Source organism: Lineus longissimus, chromosome 17 (genome assembly GCF_910592395.1).
Source record: "Lineus longissimus chromosome 17, tnLinLong1.2, whole genome shotgun sequence".
In the NCBI taxonomy this organism is placed as follows: Eukaryota; Metazoa; Nemertea; class Pilidiophora; order Heteronemertea; family Lineidae; genus Lineus; species Lineus longissimus.
Genome location: NC_088324.1, coordinates 16192033 through 16210746, shown reverse-complemented (window position 1 = coordinate 16210746; position 18714 = coordinate 16192033). Strand labels below are relative to the sequence as shown.

Below are 18714 nucleotides of genomic sequence, written 5' to 3'. Positions count from 1 at the left end.
TCCCCAAGAGTTTGCCGTCAGTTCTATGCCCCTCTCCCACCCTGGTTCCTCTTGGTCCCCAAGAGTTTGCCGTCAGTTCTATGCCCCTCTCCCACCCTGGTTCCTCTTGGTCCCCAAGAGTTTGCCGTCAGTTCTATGCCCCTCTCCCACCCTGGTTCCTCTTGGTCCCCAAGAGTTTGCCGTCAGTTCTATGCCCCTCTCCCACCCTGGTTCCTCTTGGTCTCCAAGAGTTTGCCGTCAGTTCTATGCCCCTCTCCCACCCTGGTTCCTCTTGGTCTCCAAGAGTTTGCCGTCAGTTCTATGCCCCTCTCCCACCCTGGTTTCTCAAACGCTGCAAGTGAAAGGAAAGGTCACTTTTGGAGAATGCGAGGATGATCTGGTTCCAGGTATCTAGGGCGGTGTATTCAAGCACTGTCCCAGCATGATGGCGTTGGTGTGACCTAGCTATAGAATGAGCTTGTTGTTTATATTCAGTCAAAAGGGCACAAGAGGACAAGTTCAAAAGGTACAGCCTTTTGGAACACCTCTAGGCCAAACAAAGGCTCATCGTCCGTGTGGCACATCGCAAGGTCATCAACTAACAGGCAAAAACTGCTCGAAGGATCAGTCTCTGCGTAGGCCTACAGCCTTGAAATGCAGTAACCGTACGTGGCTTCAGAGCTTGTCTTATTGACTAACAGGAGTGAGCATGTTCAGCATGAGCACGCTCAAGTGAAAAGGGAAGAAAACTTGTCACAATCGGACCATGTCCGAGACACTGAAATCCAAGCACATTACAGAAACCATGGGTCATGATGGTCCAGAATCAATAAGACGAAGACTGCCCATCCTCCCCGACATCAGGCCACGCAATTATTCCCATGATAAGTAGTCTAGCAGAGAAGAGACATTTCCTGGGGTTGTGAGTCGAGTGTTTGGTTGTGACATTGGTGCTTAGTTGTGGGAGCATGAGATATTGATTATACAAGACAGTACCTTCGGGAGTCAAAATATCAACGTTCATATCCGCTGATGTTGTTACAAAGATGTCTGAAGATTGAAAGTCACAAAAGAACAATATTATCTAGATAAAGATAAATTTATTTGTAGAATCAACTTGTTGATATAACATGATCAAAATGACATTAAGGTAGCACATATAATAATTAATGAGAAGACAAACCTCATGTCGTATCAAAGAGGACAGCATCAGTGCCGAGTATCAAATACAATGCAGTTATGTCACGTGAAGTGAAGCACACCCTCTCTATTAAGCCTAAGGTCACCATTTTGGTACAAAACCTGTCATTTTCACTTAATAATTGACCTTTGTAATAAGGACACTTCTCTATTAATACTGGTCAGTCCCAAGTCCATTGTTTGGTTTGGATTTCGTTTCTATGTCTTATAATCTAATATTCTTTTCTCTGAAACAGCAAGTACTAACGCTAATCAGAAATATGAGATCATCCTCAATCAGATATCTTAATCACCATCTTGCCTTTGGCTCCCCCATCGGAATGTTTAATTACCTCGTCATGAGCGACCGCTGTCTTTTCGAGCGGGTATTCCAGATGTACAAATGGGTTTATGGCTCCTGACTTGATGCCTGCCACAATTGCATTACCCATGATCTTCCAGTCCTCCTGGAAAGGTGAGAAATTGTGTCGATCAGTGATTACAAACATGACCCAGAAATCTGTTCTATGAGGAAGAAAAGAAGTACAGTACTTCATCAACAGACAGAACGAATGAGAATTCATTCAAACCACTACAAATTTGTCCCTGAAGTTGACAAAAAGGCGAGTTTACTGTGATCAAGGGGAGACATACTGTAAAGTCAGTTAGGAGCTACTGCAAATTTCATTTCGGCATGAGGATTACGAGCTAGCTAGTTTTCAATAACCTGAAACTTATGCCATCTGGCTATTCCATTAACTGGTTGCCTCTCCAGTTTCCGAATCACTGATACTGATTCAAGTTAACACTTACAAGCTCCGAGGTGTAGAGAGCAACCCCCAGTACGCTAGTCTCCTTGATCATTGTTAAACGTGGGTCGAACTGCAGGGCCCCACGACTACCAACAACCTGGAAACATGAAAACATCCTTGCAGGTCAAACAAAGTTGTCTCTTAGGTGGTCATGTCAAGCAGAGCGACATCGTCACAAACATGCCACAGCCATGGATTATCATCAGAGAGAAAGTCACTATCACACATGTCAAAGTACCAATGAAGGATGGTTAAATGTTAGCAATAAATTCATGAAATAATGTTTGCACAAGTGCCTGTGTCCCAAATAACTTCCTGTCAATTTCTGAGACAATATCTCCCTTTGAATAACTTACAACAACTCGTCCATGTCTGCGTAGCAGCGGCACATCTTGAGCCAGGTTTTTATTAGCCAACATCTCAATGATGATGTCAACACCTTCTCCACCAGTTGCCTCCTGTATTTTCTCCATGTAACCCTCCTCCCGATGGTTGAAGACGTGTTCAGCACCCGCTTTCAGTACCATCTCCATCCCACCAAGTGTACCAGCCGTCCCGAACACAGTCAGACCAGCAGCCTTGGCGAGCTGACATGCAGCCAAGCCAACCTGGCCAAGAACAACAAAGATATCAGTTAATAATGGTGACTAGGCATCATACAGCACTTTTCACTGACTGAGACCATTATGTACGCACTTCAACGACTGTCACTATCATTACAAAGCAAGCCTCTGATATCAAGGAGCTACTCAGACAGCGCCCTCATAAGGAGAATAGCGTGTCAGCTACAGAATGTTTAGAGACTACAAAGATTGAACTCACCGCCCCACTCCCACCATGGACTAAAACACTCTCCTTGTTGTCTTTGGCATTCGCTCTGAAAGGAAGAGACCGACTATTGCTTAGACAACAGTACATAGGACACTTCATGTGGTATCTTGCCATATAGTACCAAGTTAGTGGAAATGCCAGGATGAATGAGATCAAGGCTATCAAGATGTGTTGTCTTTGATGTTGAGACCAAACAGGGACGGTCAGATACCCCATGTTCCACATATAGTACTTAGTTGTAAAGTTCGGAATAAAGATCTGCACCCCTCACCTCGAATTAGTTCATAGGTTTGATTTGGAGGTAAACTGGCCTCTCTTGCCAGGACAGCTGCCACTTTCCTTCACAGATTAGTCAATGTTTAGAAGCTCCAGGTTCTTCGCGACTTATAAAGTGCTTACAACTATTTATACAAGTGATCATGTCCCTTTACCTCATAAATAGGGCTCTGTATGCAGTGAAGTATGGAATACCAATAGCTGCACCCTGTTGGAAACTGAGGCAGTCTCCCAGAGGCCAAACAAAGTCTTTGTCAACCAAACAGTACTCAGCTGTCGTCCCAGTGGCTGACTTTGCGGTGAAGACACGGTCACCCACCTGAAGGATAATTCAATGAGTTATTAGTTGAGAATATTGCAAGGAAAATTGGTTAGGGTCAACTCAAGGTTAGCTTTCTAACCCGTCTTCAGATATCATTTGGAATGATTAGACTTCTGCCAAGTGAAGATTAACATCATTGTCAACTGTTCAATTCAGGCATCAAGACCAGGATGCAGATAATGGAGCATGGAGGGGGCATAAAGATGAGACACTATAACTGCACCTTGAACTCGTTGACATTAGCTCCTAGCCTGGCCACGGTACCCGCACCATCCTTCCCAGGGCTGTACGGCAGGTCGGGCTTGGCACGCCATGCACCCTCACGCATATACGTATCAACAGGATTCACACCGGAGTAGGCAACTTTCATAAGAATCTGAAGAGAGATAATCAGCTTGAAATGGCAGGCAACCTTTGGCAATAATCCAAGGAATTACCTCCTCTCGTCGCCAGGCACTGTTCGACAGCTCTCAAACAACCTCAACTCTGAACTGCATTCCTCATGGGAGGAAGTGCCACTGTGCCACTGGTCTAGAGCAACTGACCCACAATCAGTAAAACAACAAACCACCAACCTGGTTCTCATTAGGTTCAGGTACCGGCACGTCGAGCTGGACCTTCAGAACACCAATTCCTCCAAACTTAGAGATGCGGACAGCTTTCATGTTTTTGCCAAAAGACCAGATTGCTTTCATATCCCACACAGCTGACAGTGGTTTGCCAGCTGGTTAGAATCAAGATAGTGAGCGAGAATGATTCACAAAGGTACACACTTCTGGACCCTACAATATGAAATACTACTAAAAACGTGATTGCCGAATCATATCAAAGCAGGGTCAATACAATCACAGTTTAGCTTGTATTCAAATCACAATAAAACGAGATGCAATAGTTGGACTGGGGGAAAATTGTCAGTCGGACGAGGACGGCCCTCGTGGCTGCCTGGATAATTCACAACAACCACAACTACAAAAAAACACGTGGTAATGTTTATCCGCAATGTATTGTGGGTAAGGAGTTACCATGTGCTTTTCTTAAAATAGCCGATGTCAATAAAGGGGGCTGAGTATCTTTGGATCTAGCCCAACCCAGTCATTACAGCATGTACAGTCATGACAGTTCATGCAGTTAGGTTGAGTGAGACTTGGCAACGATGATCACCATTGACGAAGTCCATTCTCCAAGCGTCGTCAATGGTGTTCGTCGTAGCCCACCTCACTCGCCCTATTGTCTCTGCCGCAGTTTGCTCACGTAGCCCGGCGCCCGGGAGATTGCGTCATGGCTGATAATAGTTTCGGCTCGCCCTCACCTTTTCGCCCCCTGACATTTTCGCCCCCTGATACCACCATTCTCCAAGCGTCATCAATGGTGGTCATCATCGCCAAGTCTCACTCGACCTACTTTACCGAGGTCTCATTAGGTACTTTTTTTGTATTCATGCGCGGCCAAGCCCTACCGTAGTTCCTAAAATCATTGATTTCTCGGTCATCACAGTATGATTCAGTTGATTCATTCAGCAATTGTTTTGGCAAAGACATGTTTTTTTGGAGTTTCTGAAACCTAGAGCGCTACTCAATAGGCAGCTAACAAGAAACTACGCGTTTAACGTTGTTGCCGACGTATGTGTACACTGAACTTGGGATGTGCGTCGGCCCCGTGTTGAAATGCCGTCCAGTGCCAGTTGGTGCCTTTTTCGCTGATTTGTGCAAAATTCAACATATCTCAAATGTTCAATGGTTGACCCTCGATTTTTTTTTTGTATAGCGTAAGCAACTGTCTTTCATGGGAGAATGGTCTCTGTAAGAATTATTCAGGAAGAAATGTATAATATTTGGGGTTTTTCGTGATTGTCCGGCCCAATTGGCAATATTGCCATTTGGGATGGTGAACAGAGCTTGGAGCAAATGCGACGCTTATGATTTATTTAAAGAAATAAAATGCCCGATTTAACATCCTGCAGAATCAGGGGAATCGGGCGTTTCCAGTGATATACGACACAAATGGGTTGTCCTCATGCATTCACTTTGGAATGGGGCACGTCATCATCGCGTACATTTGGGAAAAACTCCCTAACGAGACCTATGGGGCTTCCGACCAATACTACAGCTACAGGGCCGGGCCTTCTGATTTTAGACAACATCGCCCTTACACCCAAATGTCATGAAATTTTCAGGAAATGTGTTTTATGGTATATTTATTACGTTTATGGCCGGCTACTAAATGTTATTTTGATGACTTTATAGCTGACTTTAAACATGGTGGGCGATTCTGCAATCAAACCTTTTGTAATTAGCCTCGAATCCCTGTGCTATCATGCTTATCATTATGCTATGGGTTTACCCTTGCTATGGTAGGCCTAGTCGTTGAAGCGAAACATATTCTCTGTTGGGAAATGTTGATGTTTGATGGTTTTAAGATCGGACGGTGTCCAGTATCACCAATTAATCATTGATTCCCTTTATATTTTCAGGCCTCATAATTATTGCAGACCATCCCATCTTCTCCACGGCAACAACTTAACTCAGTAATGATGTATGGGAATCGTTACTCCATGATGTGGACTAACACAAAGAATTGGAAACATGATAAAGAAATGGTTCAAAAAGTACGAGAATTCCAAGAGCAAAACATCTTGTGTGACTTGACATTATGCTCTGATGGATTTCAAGTTGATGTCCATAAAATCGTTCTTGCAGCTGTGAGCGATTATTTCAAAGTAATGCTCACATCCAACATGTTGGAATCACGACAAAGAGTGATAGAATTAAAGGCCTTGACTTCCGTTGGTCTCAGTGCTGTTGTGGAATTTGCCTATAACGGAGCAGTGAATCTCTCAATGGGGAACCTGGCTGATGTCCTTGGTGCTGCCTCCCATTGTTTAATGATGGAACTAGTTTCAAAATGTACGTCATTCATGTCGACCATACCACTAACTTGTGACAACTGTGTGACTCTCCTGAATCTTGCCAATATGTACTCCGTGAACTTAGTCAGTCAAACGGCACGTAGCTTCTTCTATAGGAATTACAAAGAAATTTATGAAAAGAAATTATTCACAAACTTATCCGTTGACAACTTGTACATTATTCTGACAGGTTCTCTGACGATGATTCAGGCTCCGCGGGAGATGGACTTATTCAAACTCTTGATTGACTGGGTCCACTGCAGCAGTGAAAGGGAAGAATACCTGTCAAAGCTAATGCAGAACATTAAGTTCCCTCTGATGTCTATGGAGGAATTAGAAAGTCCTCAGGTCGTAACCGAGATACAGAAATGCTCACGCGAAATCAAACGCTACATGATCGAAGCCAAAAAATATCACAAAAATGTTGAGCGCCAGCCACAGTTCCAGATGAAAAGTAAACCTGATTATGAACTCCGCTCTAGTGTGCCGACTCTGGTCACGTGTAATGGGACTGATCTTCGTTACATTGATATTACCTCCGGTGAGACTGGCTGTCTGCGTGACTTGCCCTGTAATGTTTATGATGCAAGCATATGTTGTGTGAATAACTTTCTCTATGTCTGTGGTGGGGCGACGAATGTCGATCTTTCACTTGATGTGGACCCTAGCGGAGTATCATCGAGATGTTTCTGGTATAACCCACGTGTGGATGTCTGGTGCCAGATGAAGCCCATGAAACAAGCACGCAAACATTTTGCACTCGTCGCATTGAATGATGGATTCTATGCGATTGGTGGTTGCAAGGATGATGGTGAGGCTATGGTGTCTGTGGAGAACTTCTCAGTCTTGAAGAACCGTTGGTGTCCAAGTACACATCTGCCGTTTGCCTTACAGAGACATGCGGGTCAGCAATTACAAGGAAATCTTTACGTTTCAGGTTAGTTGAGCATTGCTGGATTGATTAGGGTTGTTTTGTTTTGTAACTCCTTCGAATCAACATTCTCTGGCATCTTTACTTCCGAGGGCATTCTTGTTGCCAGTGTACAACAAGTTTTTACCCAGTTGAAAAGTTTTTAGTATTTTGACGAGAGGCTGGATCCATGTTGCCTAATTTAGCGAAGGAGTTACACTGTGTCATGATCGGTGGTCTATCTAATGCTCCTTTAACGTCTTTTAATCGACGCCACGATTGACAAGCTGAAACTTAAATTTCCAGATTTTGTATCTGGTTAGGCATGCACATGAGTACCAGGTCAAAGTAATCATGGTGATGGGGTCCTCAAAGGATTATTGAATTGAGTTTCTCCTTCTTCCAGGTGGAATGCGTAATGGGACGTGCAATAGCTCCTCCAACCTCATGTGCCTGGATGTCTCACAACGCAACTCATCTTGGACACAGAAAGCTCGCATGATGTACGACAGACGTGACCACACCATGGTGCAGATGTCCGCCAAACTCTATGTCGTCGGTGGAATCAAAACATACGAATTTAACAAAGACGGACCAAACCGCTGTATTGAAGATTATCAACAAATTGAGAGCTATGACCCGGAAGTTGACCAGTGGACGATGTGCAAGAAGTTAATGCCACCGAGTCTAACCTCTGTTGCCGCTGTTGTGTGTCAAGGTCACTTGTTTACCATGGGCAATGTGAAAACAGTCATCCCCGAGGTCTGGTGGACTTACATTAGAAAGATCGAACCATTGAACTCGATTGGTGCTGCAGCGATACACGAGTGTTTCATTTACCGCGGTCACGACCTTGGCAAGAAGTTGAGGGACGTTTCCCGCCATAACTGTGGGTTGTTGGAGCTGCCACAAGACATGCATGGTCGGCGAGTAACAGCTGCTGAACCATTTGTAGTAAAACGTAAACGGGACGTTTGTAGTGCAAGCAATAGTGATTATCATTTCTTCACAGCACCAGGCTACCCAGGGGCAATGGGGCGGAAAAAAATGCTAGACTAGGAGGAGCATAAAGTTGATGACTCTGTGATGAACCAGTGTTCAGAAATGTTCTTGTTCTTCTTGCACCTGGTTTATATGATCAGATGATCTATGCGAATATGAAGATGACATTGTCAGTTCACTAACTGCCTCACTATAAAGATCAGTCGTTACCTTTTGCATTGATCAATGAAGTGCTGTCAGTGATGCGGCTCATTCCTAGACGCGGCACACCTTTTCCAAACAAGTTATTGGGAATTTTCTGGTTGTTTCTTGTGCAACAAGAATAAAGCTGTTTAACTTTTTTTATGATGTCTTTGATACCTTTTCTTTCCTATTCTGCCCAAAGAATGCAATGTCATGGCATTCTCAAACCACCACAGATCACCCTAGCTAAAACCTGCCTAGCTGATACCGAGTTGAAATGTGACAGTGTATGGGATATCACATTGTCACAGTTTCCCTTGGCCTAAACTGACTGGAACAGCCAAAGCTTTTGGCATTACCAGTCTGTATGTGACAACACTGCATGTGAAAATCCAAGAGATTACTTACCAAAATGTCCCAGAGATGTCTCCAGTATGGCTTGAATGCGACGGCCCGAGATGTCTCCAGTATGGCTTGAATGTGACGGCCTGAGATGTCTCCAGTATGGCTTGAATGTGACGGCCTGAGATGTCTCCAGTATGGCTTGAATGTGACGGCCTGAGATGTCTTTTCTATACAACTTGTGATATTGTCGAATGAATATCTCTCCAGAGCAGCCTATAAACTCGTGCAAGGAATGTCTCCAGTATAGCAAGATGTGTATCCGTAATGTAAACCAGGCGATATCATCTATGGAAAGTCCTACCACAAGGGACCAGAGAAAACTGTCCATAAAATGTCTCCAATATGACGGATGTGACATTGTCCTAAAGATGTCTCCAATGTGGAGCGGTGTATGTGACACTGTTACTAAGGTAACTCGGCTCAGAAATGTCCTCGACTGAGGTCAGAACCAACTGCTCTGTTGTAGAGACAATCGTCACTGCCAATGACATGATGAATTTCACGGCACACAATTACTAATTATCATCAATAATGTCTTTATTTCGATCTCAAAGTCTACATACATGTACTCATGAAAGCTGGGATAGTAGCAAGACTGGGAAACCCAGCTTTGAAGCTTTAGGCTTTGAAGACTCCCTGAATAGATAAATAGAGAATAACACAAGTGCTTCAGCTAAAACTCAACAGAAGGGTAACATTTCAGCTTTGATGAAGCTTCCATTACAGTCAGACAAGTGCTTCTACAAATAAAACGATAGCCAGATACAAAAGCTGTGAACAAAAGTTAAAAGATGTCATTATAATCACCACAAAATTTGGCATCGAAAGGAAAGTTAAAATCAAAGGTTCTAAGTCTAAAATGCTTGTTGCGAAACAAATATGAAATAAATGACCTCTTGCCAACACAACAAGTCAGCTAACTTTTTGACTTGTGCTGTAAGCACTCCCCCCATATCTTTCACCCCAGTCATAAAACAGACAGAACCTAAGAATAGGCATTGAATTCCCCCAGAAGAACTATTTTAGCCAAGCCTGACCAATCTCCTCAGAGACTTCACTGCAACTTTGGTAGACAAACACTCGCCGTTCCACCTCAAAGTGGCTGAATGCTCAAGGATCGAGCCCTTCGATTGTGATTGTGGCAAGAACTACCAGGGTGATTTTTCTGGAACTCTCATGGATGACACCATGGCCAAAAACATCAATTATGGTAAAACAAAGAATTGAAATTAAAAAGTGGGCCATGGTGTCATCCATACATGTTTCAGAAAAATCACCCTGGTAGTTTTTGCTACAATCACAATCCAAGGGCTCGGCCCCTTTGCCAAAGTACCGAGTTGACACAATCATGCTGGTAGTAGAGGGCCTCTACAAAACACCTATCTCACATGTAATATGTGGAACGGACGCAGCTCAACCAGCTCAATAGCATCGACACAGTTTGATGCTGCGAACTCGAGACAGACCGACCTAAAGCATACAGATAACCGCATGTCTACAGGCTCACTGTCCAAGGCATTGACGACAACAGACTTTCAAACACATCAAGATGTCCGTCAATAGTGTCAACCAGTCGTAGCTTGGATTCCATAAATAGTGGCAGTATGAATACAAATGGTCCTATACAAACATTACAAAATTATTTATAACAACTCTTCCATCGAGAACAGTTTGAGCCGGGGAATCGCCCCTTCGTATAAGTCAACAACAACACTGTACACGTATCGTCAGGTCGACCCATCTCCAACGATGAGTCACTGCGTCAGGTGAGGATTACCCCTCACTCAGGAATCATCAAGGCACAACTTGTCGAGTTCCCAATCAACAGCTTTCGGCTTTCTTCTAAAAGAGACTATAGACAGTCTCACTGTTTCCAACGGATTTAGTGAGTTGATGAACTGGGTCATGCGTAGACCTCATACAAGCATGACAGTGTACTGTGAGATAATCCAGTCACATTCATAAACTATATCAAGCTCCTGTCCACAGTCTCCTTGAACTCAAGGTAGCAAGGGCTTGATTGACATACTGATGATAACCCCCCCATCAAGCATGGACAAGTTTCAAGCAGTGAGCTCCTCATTGTTTCCTATAAAACCTCCCTCTCCTGGACTCTCCTCTATCACCGTATCCAATATCAAACTAGTCTATCACATATTTCACAGTCACTATGCTATGACTTCTTTCCTCCACGTGGCTTTATACTTTCGGAGATTTGCCAAAGCGATTCCTCCGACAGATGGTCGTCGAAGTCATTGAAGAATGTCACAATGTTCTTGTTCTTTGGGTGCTTGTAGTGACTGCAAGGACAAAAATACATCCCATTAGGTTTATGAATGATTCAGTAGCGTGAGTTAGGCCCATCCTCCCCTGTCCCCGCTGTTAGCCGAGCAAAGGTGAGGTCTAAAAGTGTTTCCTTGTATAGAATCATCTGGTGACACTGACACTAAGGTCGAAGCAATCTAACTCATATGTCTCACTCAAAGTGGGAATCAGAGTAAAGAACCCTTCCAAAGGTCACAAACAAATGTGGTCCCTGAGTAAAATTTAACCCATAAAGTACAGCTCACAACCAGTAACAAGGCCACAGTGCCAGTCTTGTAATACTAGTCTACCCTCATCACTGCCAAGTAACAAGTGCATTACCCAAGGTCAACTTACGCCTTCTTAAACCTGCGAAATGCCTCAAGGATATTGAACTGCTGCCAGCGCTTTGTGAAGTTGACACTGCCATCCGGGAGCAAGTCTTGGTTGCCGATGTGGATGAACGTCAGGTCTTGCAGGATCAGACCACTGAAATCATCAACAAAGAAGATTGTATCAACTGGCCTCATGAGTAGCCTACGTTCACTGGATCTAGTTGCCAGTTACACCGTCTCATCTTCACTAAGCAAGCTTGTGGTGTGATCAGCTGGTAACATGAATGTCACCGGAAAAGTTAGCTTACAATATCCTGGGACCCACAGGCAGCAGACTCATACATAGTGTGTGCATGAAGGGACCTTTCCTTCTTACTGCCTATGGATAGGGCTCTACTAAACTTGGATAAGCTAAAACATACGACTGCCACACTAATTTCAGTCCTCAATTAAAGCACCGCTAGTCTGCGATGACCATGTACTTACATATAAGGGATACAAGGTGGCTCTGTCTCTGCTAGCACCTGACGATAAACCTTGAACGACGATGAACTGTTGATCAGTTCCGACATTTCCTTTAAAGTCTGGAAGGAATGAGCAATGACATGTTATTGTGGGCTGTTTCTGCACGATTCCCATCACATTTCATAACATTCACAATGGGCTGTTTGCTCTGTTGGCTGACTTCCCCAAACATGAATTGCAGGCATTGTTGAGACTGGATGATTATAAGCACAGGACAACACACATCATAGCTAGAAGAAACTTGATGACATGTAGTTGCACGTCTGTTCAGATGACCGCTGAATACTGCCATAGCTCTGTGCTGAAACACTTCATTTATGGGTCTAGTCTGATTTCAGGTTGTTATTCAAATATTCAGATACAAGAGACAAAGGAACTTACATCCATGATCTGTTTGTGCCACTCAAGCCGCCTGATCGGGGCTGAGTCAACGGCAGACAACAATGCCAGGTACGAATTGAAGTTCTTTAACTTTCTCAGCTCCTGAAATTGATGTTGAGAATCAGTTCATCAGTCGATATAATCACGACTAAACCCTTATCACAACAGTCACTACTGGTATTGCACTAGAATTACAAGATCCTTCAGCTCAAGTTAAAATGTCTTGCAATGAAGTGGAACATGAACACATGATTCAGATACGCTAGTTTGAAATAGACTTCTAGTCAGCTGAGCTGCAATCCAGCAGGTTAAGTGAAACAGTAGTGTGGCCTGGTGCTACTTCTGTTTGCCATAGTTTTGGATGGAATCATGTCAGGCTTCCTCAGGTGAATGTAGCAGCAGAGCAGGGATGCCACATTCACAGATATTACAATCACGCTGTCACTCACCTTCATAATCTTGATGAATTTGACGAGATATTTCTCACGCTCTTTATTTTCATTTTTCTCCAAGATCCTCGATCGCACCCAGTACGACATCTTGTTGAAATGTTCGGTGAACTTGGTCAAGTTTGGACTCATGTCTTCCTTTTGCTCTCTGGCCCAGAGTAACATCTCAGGAATCTGAAAACATCGACCACATGAGAGATGTATGCATGTGTCACCATGAACCAGTTGTTGTCTTGTATTAAAGTGCCCGACAATGTCAACTTCAACCCGCTCACAATTTTTCTTTGCACTCACTCACAAGTGTTGCATAAGAGTTGGCACTCTGCCAAGATATTCACCTGAAGAGAGACTTGGTTTGGCTGCCAAAGAAGCAGCAATTACACCCACCTCAATCGTAGCAAACAGCTCGGCATCCAACATGGTCATCTGAGCAGCAATGTCATGTGACTTGAAATCTAGCAGCGTCATCTGCCGTGTTGAGACTTGTATTGACGGCAGGTATGTGATTTGCTGGTTGGCTTCGTCTAATGCTTGTTTTATCAGGCACTTCTCAAGGAGCGTCTTCCGTAAAGCACGGGCCAGCATCAACTCTCCATCACACAGCAGTTGGAATACGAGTTCAGAGAGATCTTGGATAATGGTGTCACTTATATCATTGCTGGAAGTCAAATCATGTAAACTGAAGACTCCATGCACATAGAAGGCCTGGTGTCATTAACTAGGCCTAGCGCTTATTCCAGCTCATTCATCTTCCAGAGAAAGGGGACTGGCTGCTTGACATTCGGTGTCTGTTCCTCCGAATGTCAAGACATCTTGATGTGACAACCACATCATATAGCAACTAAAACGTTGAGCCAATCAATATCTCTTGCCACTGCTGCTTCCCAGAACCCTGGCTAGTAACGATGGAGACTTTCCTAGGCACCATGACTAGACACTTTTAGAAGTTCTTACAACAAGTTTTCGGTACCAATGGAACTCATTAAGAATGTGAGAGAAGCTATCCAACAGAGAAGATCTCTTACCAGAGTTCATCTACGATTCTGATCACCAGAGCAAACGTATTCCTCGATAATCTCTTCTTCTTATCGTCACTGCAGTAGCAGAATTTATTATAGCGTGAGATGAGCTTCTTGATGAGGTCACCAGGGGAGATCATGGTGCGATACGTGGTCAGGAACGCCTCCTGGTACATGAAATCTGAAAGAGGAATGAAGACACGTCAATATGGGACCAACACTGACAATTCTCATGTGCTGTCAGTGGAGGCAATCTATGGAAATAACTTTGACAAAATTGAGTTAACTGCAAGGGTAGAATTTCACCAGCTATCAGCAGGATGTGTTATCATGGCACCATATGCATTCAAATACCAGAATGTGCATCACTGCAACCAAGGATCAATTGGAAGAAATACCTTTCACACAGCTGAAAATTGAACTGAATTTAGACCACACATATCTAACTGCACCACTCACCAAAAATGACAAAATAAGCGAAGTTAGAAGCTACGGATAACCGGTTAAAACCATCGCCTATACTGGTGTACAGCTGAGTACTACCAGTGGAGGTGGCATTCCTCCTATAGCCAAGGCTAGCAGGAACTTCCTCTTAGCTTAGCAAGTACTAGTACTAGTAGAGTGACAGCCTTGTACATTGAGCGTCTGGTGCTATTCTGTCGTTGCAGTAAAACCTGAGAAGAGGTTTTGATGATAGCGATGCCAGTCCACAACCTCACTCCTCTACTTGATGGTTATCACTCTAAACTACCTGGAGTCGAGGCTATAACATATGCTCAGATACAGATACCCTGGACACGATTCAGGGATTCTAACATTCATTGAATTCTCAGGCGGCCATGTTGGTTGTCTATGTATACTCTGTTACAAACCAAGAGGACGTCTCGTCTGAAGTCAATGAATAAACCGGCTTGTATCTCCACATGATGTCATCAGCATTTGTAAAGTGAAGCTACACGCGAGTGCAAGCCATACCTGCCACAGCATGACTTTAAACCCTCGGACATCCACCAGGAGTCATTACAACCTATAGATGGCAGCACAAACTCATACTGCCTGGTGCTGTCGGCTATTGTCTTGTAACAGCACCTGCTCGACCTGGGTGTTAAACACTACTTCTCCAAGTCCTAGCTAAGCTCTTATAGTGTCATGTGCTGAAGCAGTGAGTTTGGTCCGGTCCACACTTCGGCTGCCATCCCAACACTCTAGCTAGAGTACTTCACGTAGAGTTGGACAGTGATAGGTTCTTAAACATACTATCAGGAGAACGAGGGACAAGGACTCATTCCAACGAGGACAGCTAACACACCACGGGATTGAGCTTGTCCAGCACGTACTCTGGCCATTGTAATTGGAGAGATTGACGGCAGCCGGAGTATGACCAAGACTTCTTGCAACATCCACCCAGCTTACTTACGATGATCAAGCATGTTTGACACTGAAACATTCAATTCATACAAGTATGGCCCATAGCAATCATTGATTCAATGAAACACAGCGTACAATTTCCACAACCACTGATTGCACAGAATACACAACCAAGCAAAACATTGAAACTAAAAATAAGAAATTATTGAAGAAAAAAATCAGACTCCAAAATGAAACGTGTCACAAGTTACCTTCGTCATTCCAGTCTGCAAAAAGATAGATAAACTTGAATGGTGGATTTCACTGGATTGATTCACGCCAAAATCTGTAATCATCGTATCATATAGAATAGCTGCATTCTAAAGCAACATGCAAACGAAAGATTTTGTTGCAGTTATAAATACTCCATGTGACATAAATACTCTTATTTGCGCCGCGCTTACTATAACTCATGTAGAGAGACTTTCTTATGACCTCATTGTGAAGGATAGCAAGGTGAAAAACTCAGTGGAAACAACACAAGAAGAGGAAAGCCGCTGGCGTCTGACAAACATTTCGACAGGAATATGGTTGCCTGCAGGAGACTTTTGGCAGAATTAGTTTCTGAACTGTGCTCAAGGACAGATGCAAGAAATAAAGGAAATATCATCAACATCCATGTGACAAGTGACACCTGATGAAAGTATTCACTCAGTGCACGAGGAATGTTCTTGTTGGTATATTTTGCTTCAAATCTTACCATTTTTGCCAACACTCGTAGCATGGACAATGAGAGCATCAATCGGCCCACCTCGGATTTCATGAGTATCCCCCTGAAACACGAAAGAACAGAGATTTATAATTACAATTCAGCAATAGTGAGTCAGCATTTTGGTTCAGCGCCACCTAATCATAAGCCTTCTCCTGCATGACTCTTCAGCAGTCCATCATCATCCACAAATTAAGAAGCTTACCTCGTGTTTGATGATGTGTTCAGTGACATCCATGGCATGTACGAGTCCCTCATTCTCCACATCATCCTCGGTCAACACGATAGACTCCATCGTTGATGCTGGCATCTCTTTCACAGGCTCCTCACCGACTGGTGCTGATAGTCGCTTTTGTTCCCTGAAAAGTGATGGTTGAGAAATGAAAGGAAAGCCCTCCACATCGACTCATCCCGAGGATGCATGGGCCTCCCTCTGAGAAGACTTACCCAATGTCTCTCCAACGCTGCACAACCAAGGCCCAGGCTGTATAAACAGCTTACATCCTAGTTCAGAAAAGCCTCTCATTTCAATATTCAACATCAAAGCCCGTACAGTACTGCAGAACACATGAGAATGCAACACACGTTCCCCTGGTGTTACTTCAAACCTTTTCCACACGGTATAGGAGCATACATGAGTGTGGAGCAAAGCACCTTAAATCTTTGGGAATCGTTGGCATGAAACAGTACTTACACATCAGGCTTGTCAGACACCATGGTCTCTGGTAAGCTGTTTGTCTTGATGGGCAGTTCCCGGCCCATCGTGATGGCCATGAGAGGCTGCGGCTTGGTCGGTGAGTGATGGCACATCGACTCTGTCTGAGACTGGAAGGAGAGAAGACCCAGTAAGAATGACATCACAAGACAAGCAGTGGCAGCCATGTTGAATTCCAAAATGGCCACCAGGTTTTTTAACACTGGAGATCTGGTGAAATTATTCTAAAACTTGGAGGTGCCTCAGAACATAAGAGTCACTATCCTGAGCAATGAGGTGTTATCAGTCAAGCCCTTGATGTAAACTAGACACTCTTGATGTGGAGCCTCTGTAAACAAGCATTCTGAGGCAGATCACTTTGTATCTGAGGATAATGTTCAATGGAATCTTAATTACACTTTGACTTTCTAGGGTAGATGAGGAATTAGTGGGAGTTTGGCCCTCGGGACAGGAATTCATCTGGGGATAAAATGCCAATTGAAAGAAATGACATGCAGAAATACCAGGCAAATATTAATAGAAACCAAGAGAAATACAGAGGAACCCTGGTCGACGACCATCCCGGTAACACGACCACCCTGGAGGAAAACCTAATTATGCATTTTTGCCCTGGATTTTTAACTTCACAAACACGACCATTTAACCTTGGACCCATGAGTGGTCGTGTTACTGGGTTCCACTGTAGTGTTAATTCAATAAATTTATCTCTACACTAATAGTCAGAATCATGAAAATTCAGATCAAATATGTCTTAAAAACCTTTGTTTTGGTCCATTGTTCCATGCATGAATGGGAAGACTATTGATTAAATATTGAGGGGATGCTGTAACTCTAATCATAATCCCAAAGCAACTGACATCAGTCACGGTCTTCTGGATAGAGACACAGTGGTTGGGGTGCAAGGCTCATAACCAGGATGGTCTGGGAATCTGACATAAAACCAAGCTTCCTTGTACCGGGTGTCTATGCCACCAATTGGGAAACATGAGTAGCGATGGATTCTACCTCTGGCCGAGGCTAAAGTTGGGAGTCACTGAGCCAGCAACACCAAGTGCACAGTGAACACTGAGGAAGAAGATCTTCTCGACTACCTCCCACCAAAATAACAACACCCCAAAAGATGCCCGCAGTGTAGAAACCTTTAACGCAGAGCAACTGAAAACATGCTGGAAAGGAAACACAGGATCAGTCTTGGATCGTACAGTAACCAGAGTATTGTCGGCTGCTGTCATGAAGGGTTCAACTTGCAAGAGAAAAACACCAAAAACCACAAAATGTCTCCATGGCAATCATTACCAGGCCTTGGGACTGAACCGTGGCCTGTCTGGATAGCGCTGGTATTTTCTTGACAGTCCTCCAACAATGCTCTCAATTTGTATAACACCAAAGACACACAAAATAAGGGTAAAACGGTAAAAGCAAGGTGTCGATGTTCTGCCTGTCAGCTTGTGGCGCCGCCTACCTTCAGTTGATCTTGGCATGGCGTGAAGAGCGCCAGGTTTTGATCTGACAGGCTCGTCGTCAGTGACGAGAACGACTGTAAAGTAAGCACATTAATGGTGTGTTACAACAAGGGTGTTACGACAGGGTGTTACAGCAAGGGGGGGTCACAAGGAGGTGGCTTGGCCAATACAAGGTCACTTTGGCCAGAAGAACTAGAAATACCTTTTCAATACAATACAAAAAGGAGCACTTCTTACAGCACTATGTCAGAGAGGGTGAAAGAAACATGGGACAACATGAATGAACACACCTAGCACCCCATCTTAGGTTAACCCCAGCACCTACCTCAAGGGGGGAAAGTGTACATCCTAGCACCCCATCTTAGGTTAACCCCAGCACCTACCTCAAGGGGGGAAAGTGTACATCCTAGCACCCCATCTTAGGTTAACCCCAGCACCTACCTCAAGGGGGGAAAGTGTACATCCTAGCACCCCATCTTAGGTTAACCCCAGCACCTACCTCAAGGGGGGAAAGTGTACACCCTAGCACCCCATCTTAGGTTAACCCCAGCACCTACCTCAAGGGGGGAAAGTGTACATCCTAGCACCCCATCTTAGGTTAAC

The 18714-nt window shown here is 44.0% G+C and overlaps 3 protein-coding genes across 13 annotated transcripts in view; 1 reads left to right on the top strand and 2 right to left on the bottom strand.

Moving 5' to 3' along the window:
* Positions 1-1083: 1083 nt before the first annotated feature.
* Positions 1084-4361, bottom strand: LOC135501344 (quinone oxidoreductase-like). 2 transcript variants are annotated; one of them, XM_064793410.1, is made up of 7 exons: positions 3975-4361; positions 3623-3775; positions 3233-3396; positions 2793-2847; positions 2330-2578; positions 1972-2067; positions 1084-1625 (listed from the first exon to the last, which is right to left on the bottom strand). In XM_064793410.1, exons 1-7 carry the CDS (start codon positions 4092-4094, stop codon positions 1452-1454), a joined length of 1011 nt encoding a protein of 336 aa, XP_064649480.1. In that variant the 5' UTR covers positions 4095-4361; the 3' UTR covers positions 1084-1451. The 2 variants fall into 2 exon arrangements, with proteins under 2 accessions (XP_064649480.1, XP_064649479.1); XM_064793409.1 differs by having other exon boundaries at positions 2327-2578; positions 3975-4356.
* Positions 4362-5489: 1128 nt separating this feature from the next.
* LOC135501252 (kelch-like protein 15) lies at positions 5490-8559 on the top strand. 2 transcript variants are annotated; one of them, XM_064793271.1, is made up of 3 exons: positions 5490-5587; positions 5870-7241; positions 7621-8559. In XM_064793271.1, exons 2-3 carry the CDS (start codon positions 5927-5929, stop codon positions 8271-8273), a joined length of 1968 nt encoding a protein of 655 aa, XP_064649341.1. In that variant the 5' UTR covers positions 5490-5587; positions 5870-5926; the 3' UTR covers positions 8274-8559. The 2 variants fall into 2 exon arrangements, with proteins under 2 accessions (XP_064649341.1, XP_064649342.1); XM_064793272.1 differs by lacking the exon at positions 5490-5587 and adding an exon at positions 5716-5749.
* Positions 8560-9320: 761 nt separating this feature from the next.
* The window catches only part of LOC135501862 (guanine nucleotide-releasing factor 2-like), a 37398-nt gene continuing 28004 nt past the window's right edge, over positions 9321-18714 (bottom strand). For 6 of the 9 annotated variants that reach the window (XM_064794250.1, XM_064794251.1, XM_064794244.1 and 3 more), the window contains 13 exons: positions 18111-18185; positions 16628-16758; positions 16139-16292; positions 15925-15997; positions 15437-15451; positions 15235-15255; positions 13824-13998; positions 13186-13456; positions 12799-12972; positions 12350-12451; positions 11930-12027; positions 11466-11597; positions 9321-11104 (listed from right to left, as the gene is read on the bottom strand). In XM_064794250.1, the coding sequence (XP_064650320.1) occupies positions 10978-11104; positions 11466-11597; positions 11930-12027; positions 12350-12451; positions 12799-12972; positions 13186-13456; positions 13824-13998; positions 15235-15255; positions 15437-15451; positions 15925-15997; positions 16139-16292; positions 16628-16758; positions 18111-18185 (1548 nt within the window). In that variant the 3' untranslated portion in view covers positions 9321-10977. The remainder of the gene's footprint in view (positions 11105-11465; positions 11598-11929; positions 12028-12349; positions 12452-12798; positions 12973-13185; positions 13457-13823; positions 13999-15234; positions 15256-15436; positions 15452-15924; positions 15998-16138; positions 16293-16627; positions 16759-18110; positions 18186-18714) is intronic. The other 3 variants (XM_064794246.1, XM_064794249.1, XM_064794248.1) reach the window with 3 other exon arrangements.

Bases quoted from the DNA above. Each gene is read 5' to 3' on its own strand.
- LOC135501344 (XM_064793409.1), bottom strand. From the start codon at position 4,094: ATGAAAGCAATCTGGTCTTTTGGCAAAAACATGAAAGCTGTCCGCATC. The intron at 3,776-3,974 runs GTTGGTGGTTTG...ATCTCTCTTCAG, and splicing joins CTGAACCTAATGAGAACCAG to ATTCTTATGAAAGTTGCCTA. The intron at 1,626-1,971 runs GTAAGTGTTAAC...TCACCTTTCCAG, and splicing joins CTCTCTACACCTCGGAGCTT to GAGGACTGGAAGATCATGGG.
- LOC135501252 (XM_064793271.1), top strand. From the start codon at position 5,927: ATGATGTATGGGAATCGTTACTCCATGATGTGGACTAACACAAAGAAT. The intron at 7,242-7,620 runs GTTAGTTGAGCA...TCCTTCTTCCAG, and splicing joins AGGAAATCTTTACGTTTCAG to GTGGAATGCGTAATGGGACG.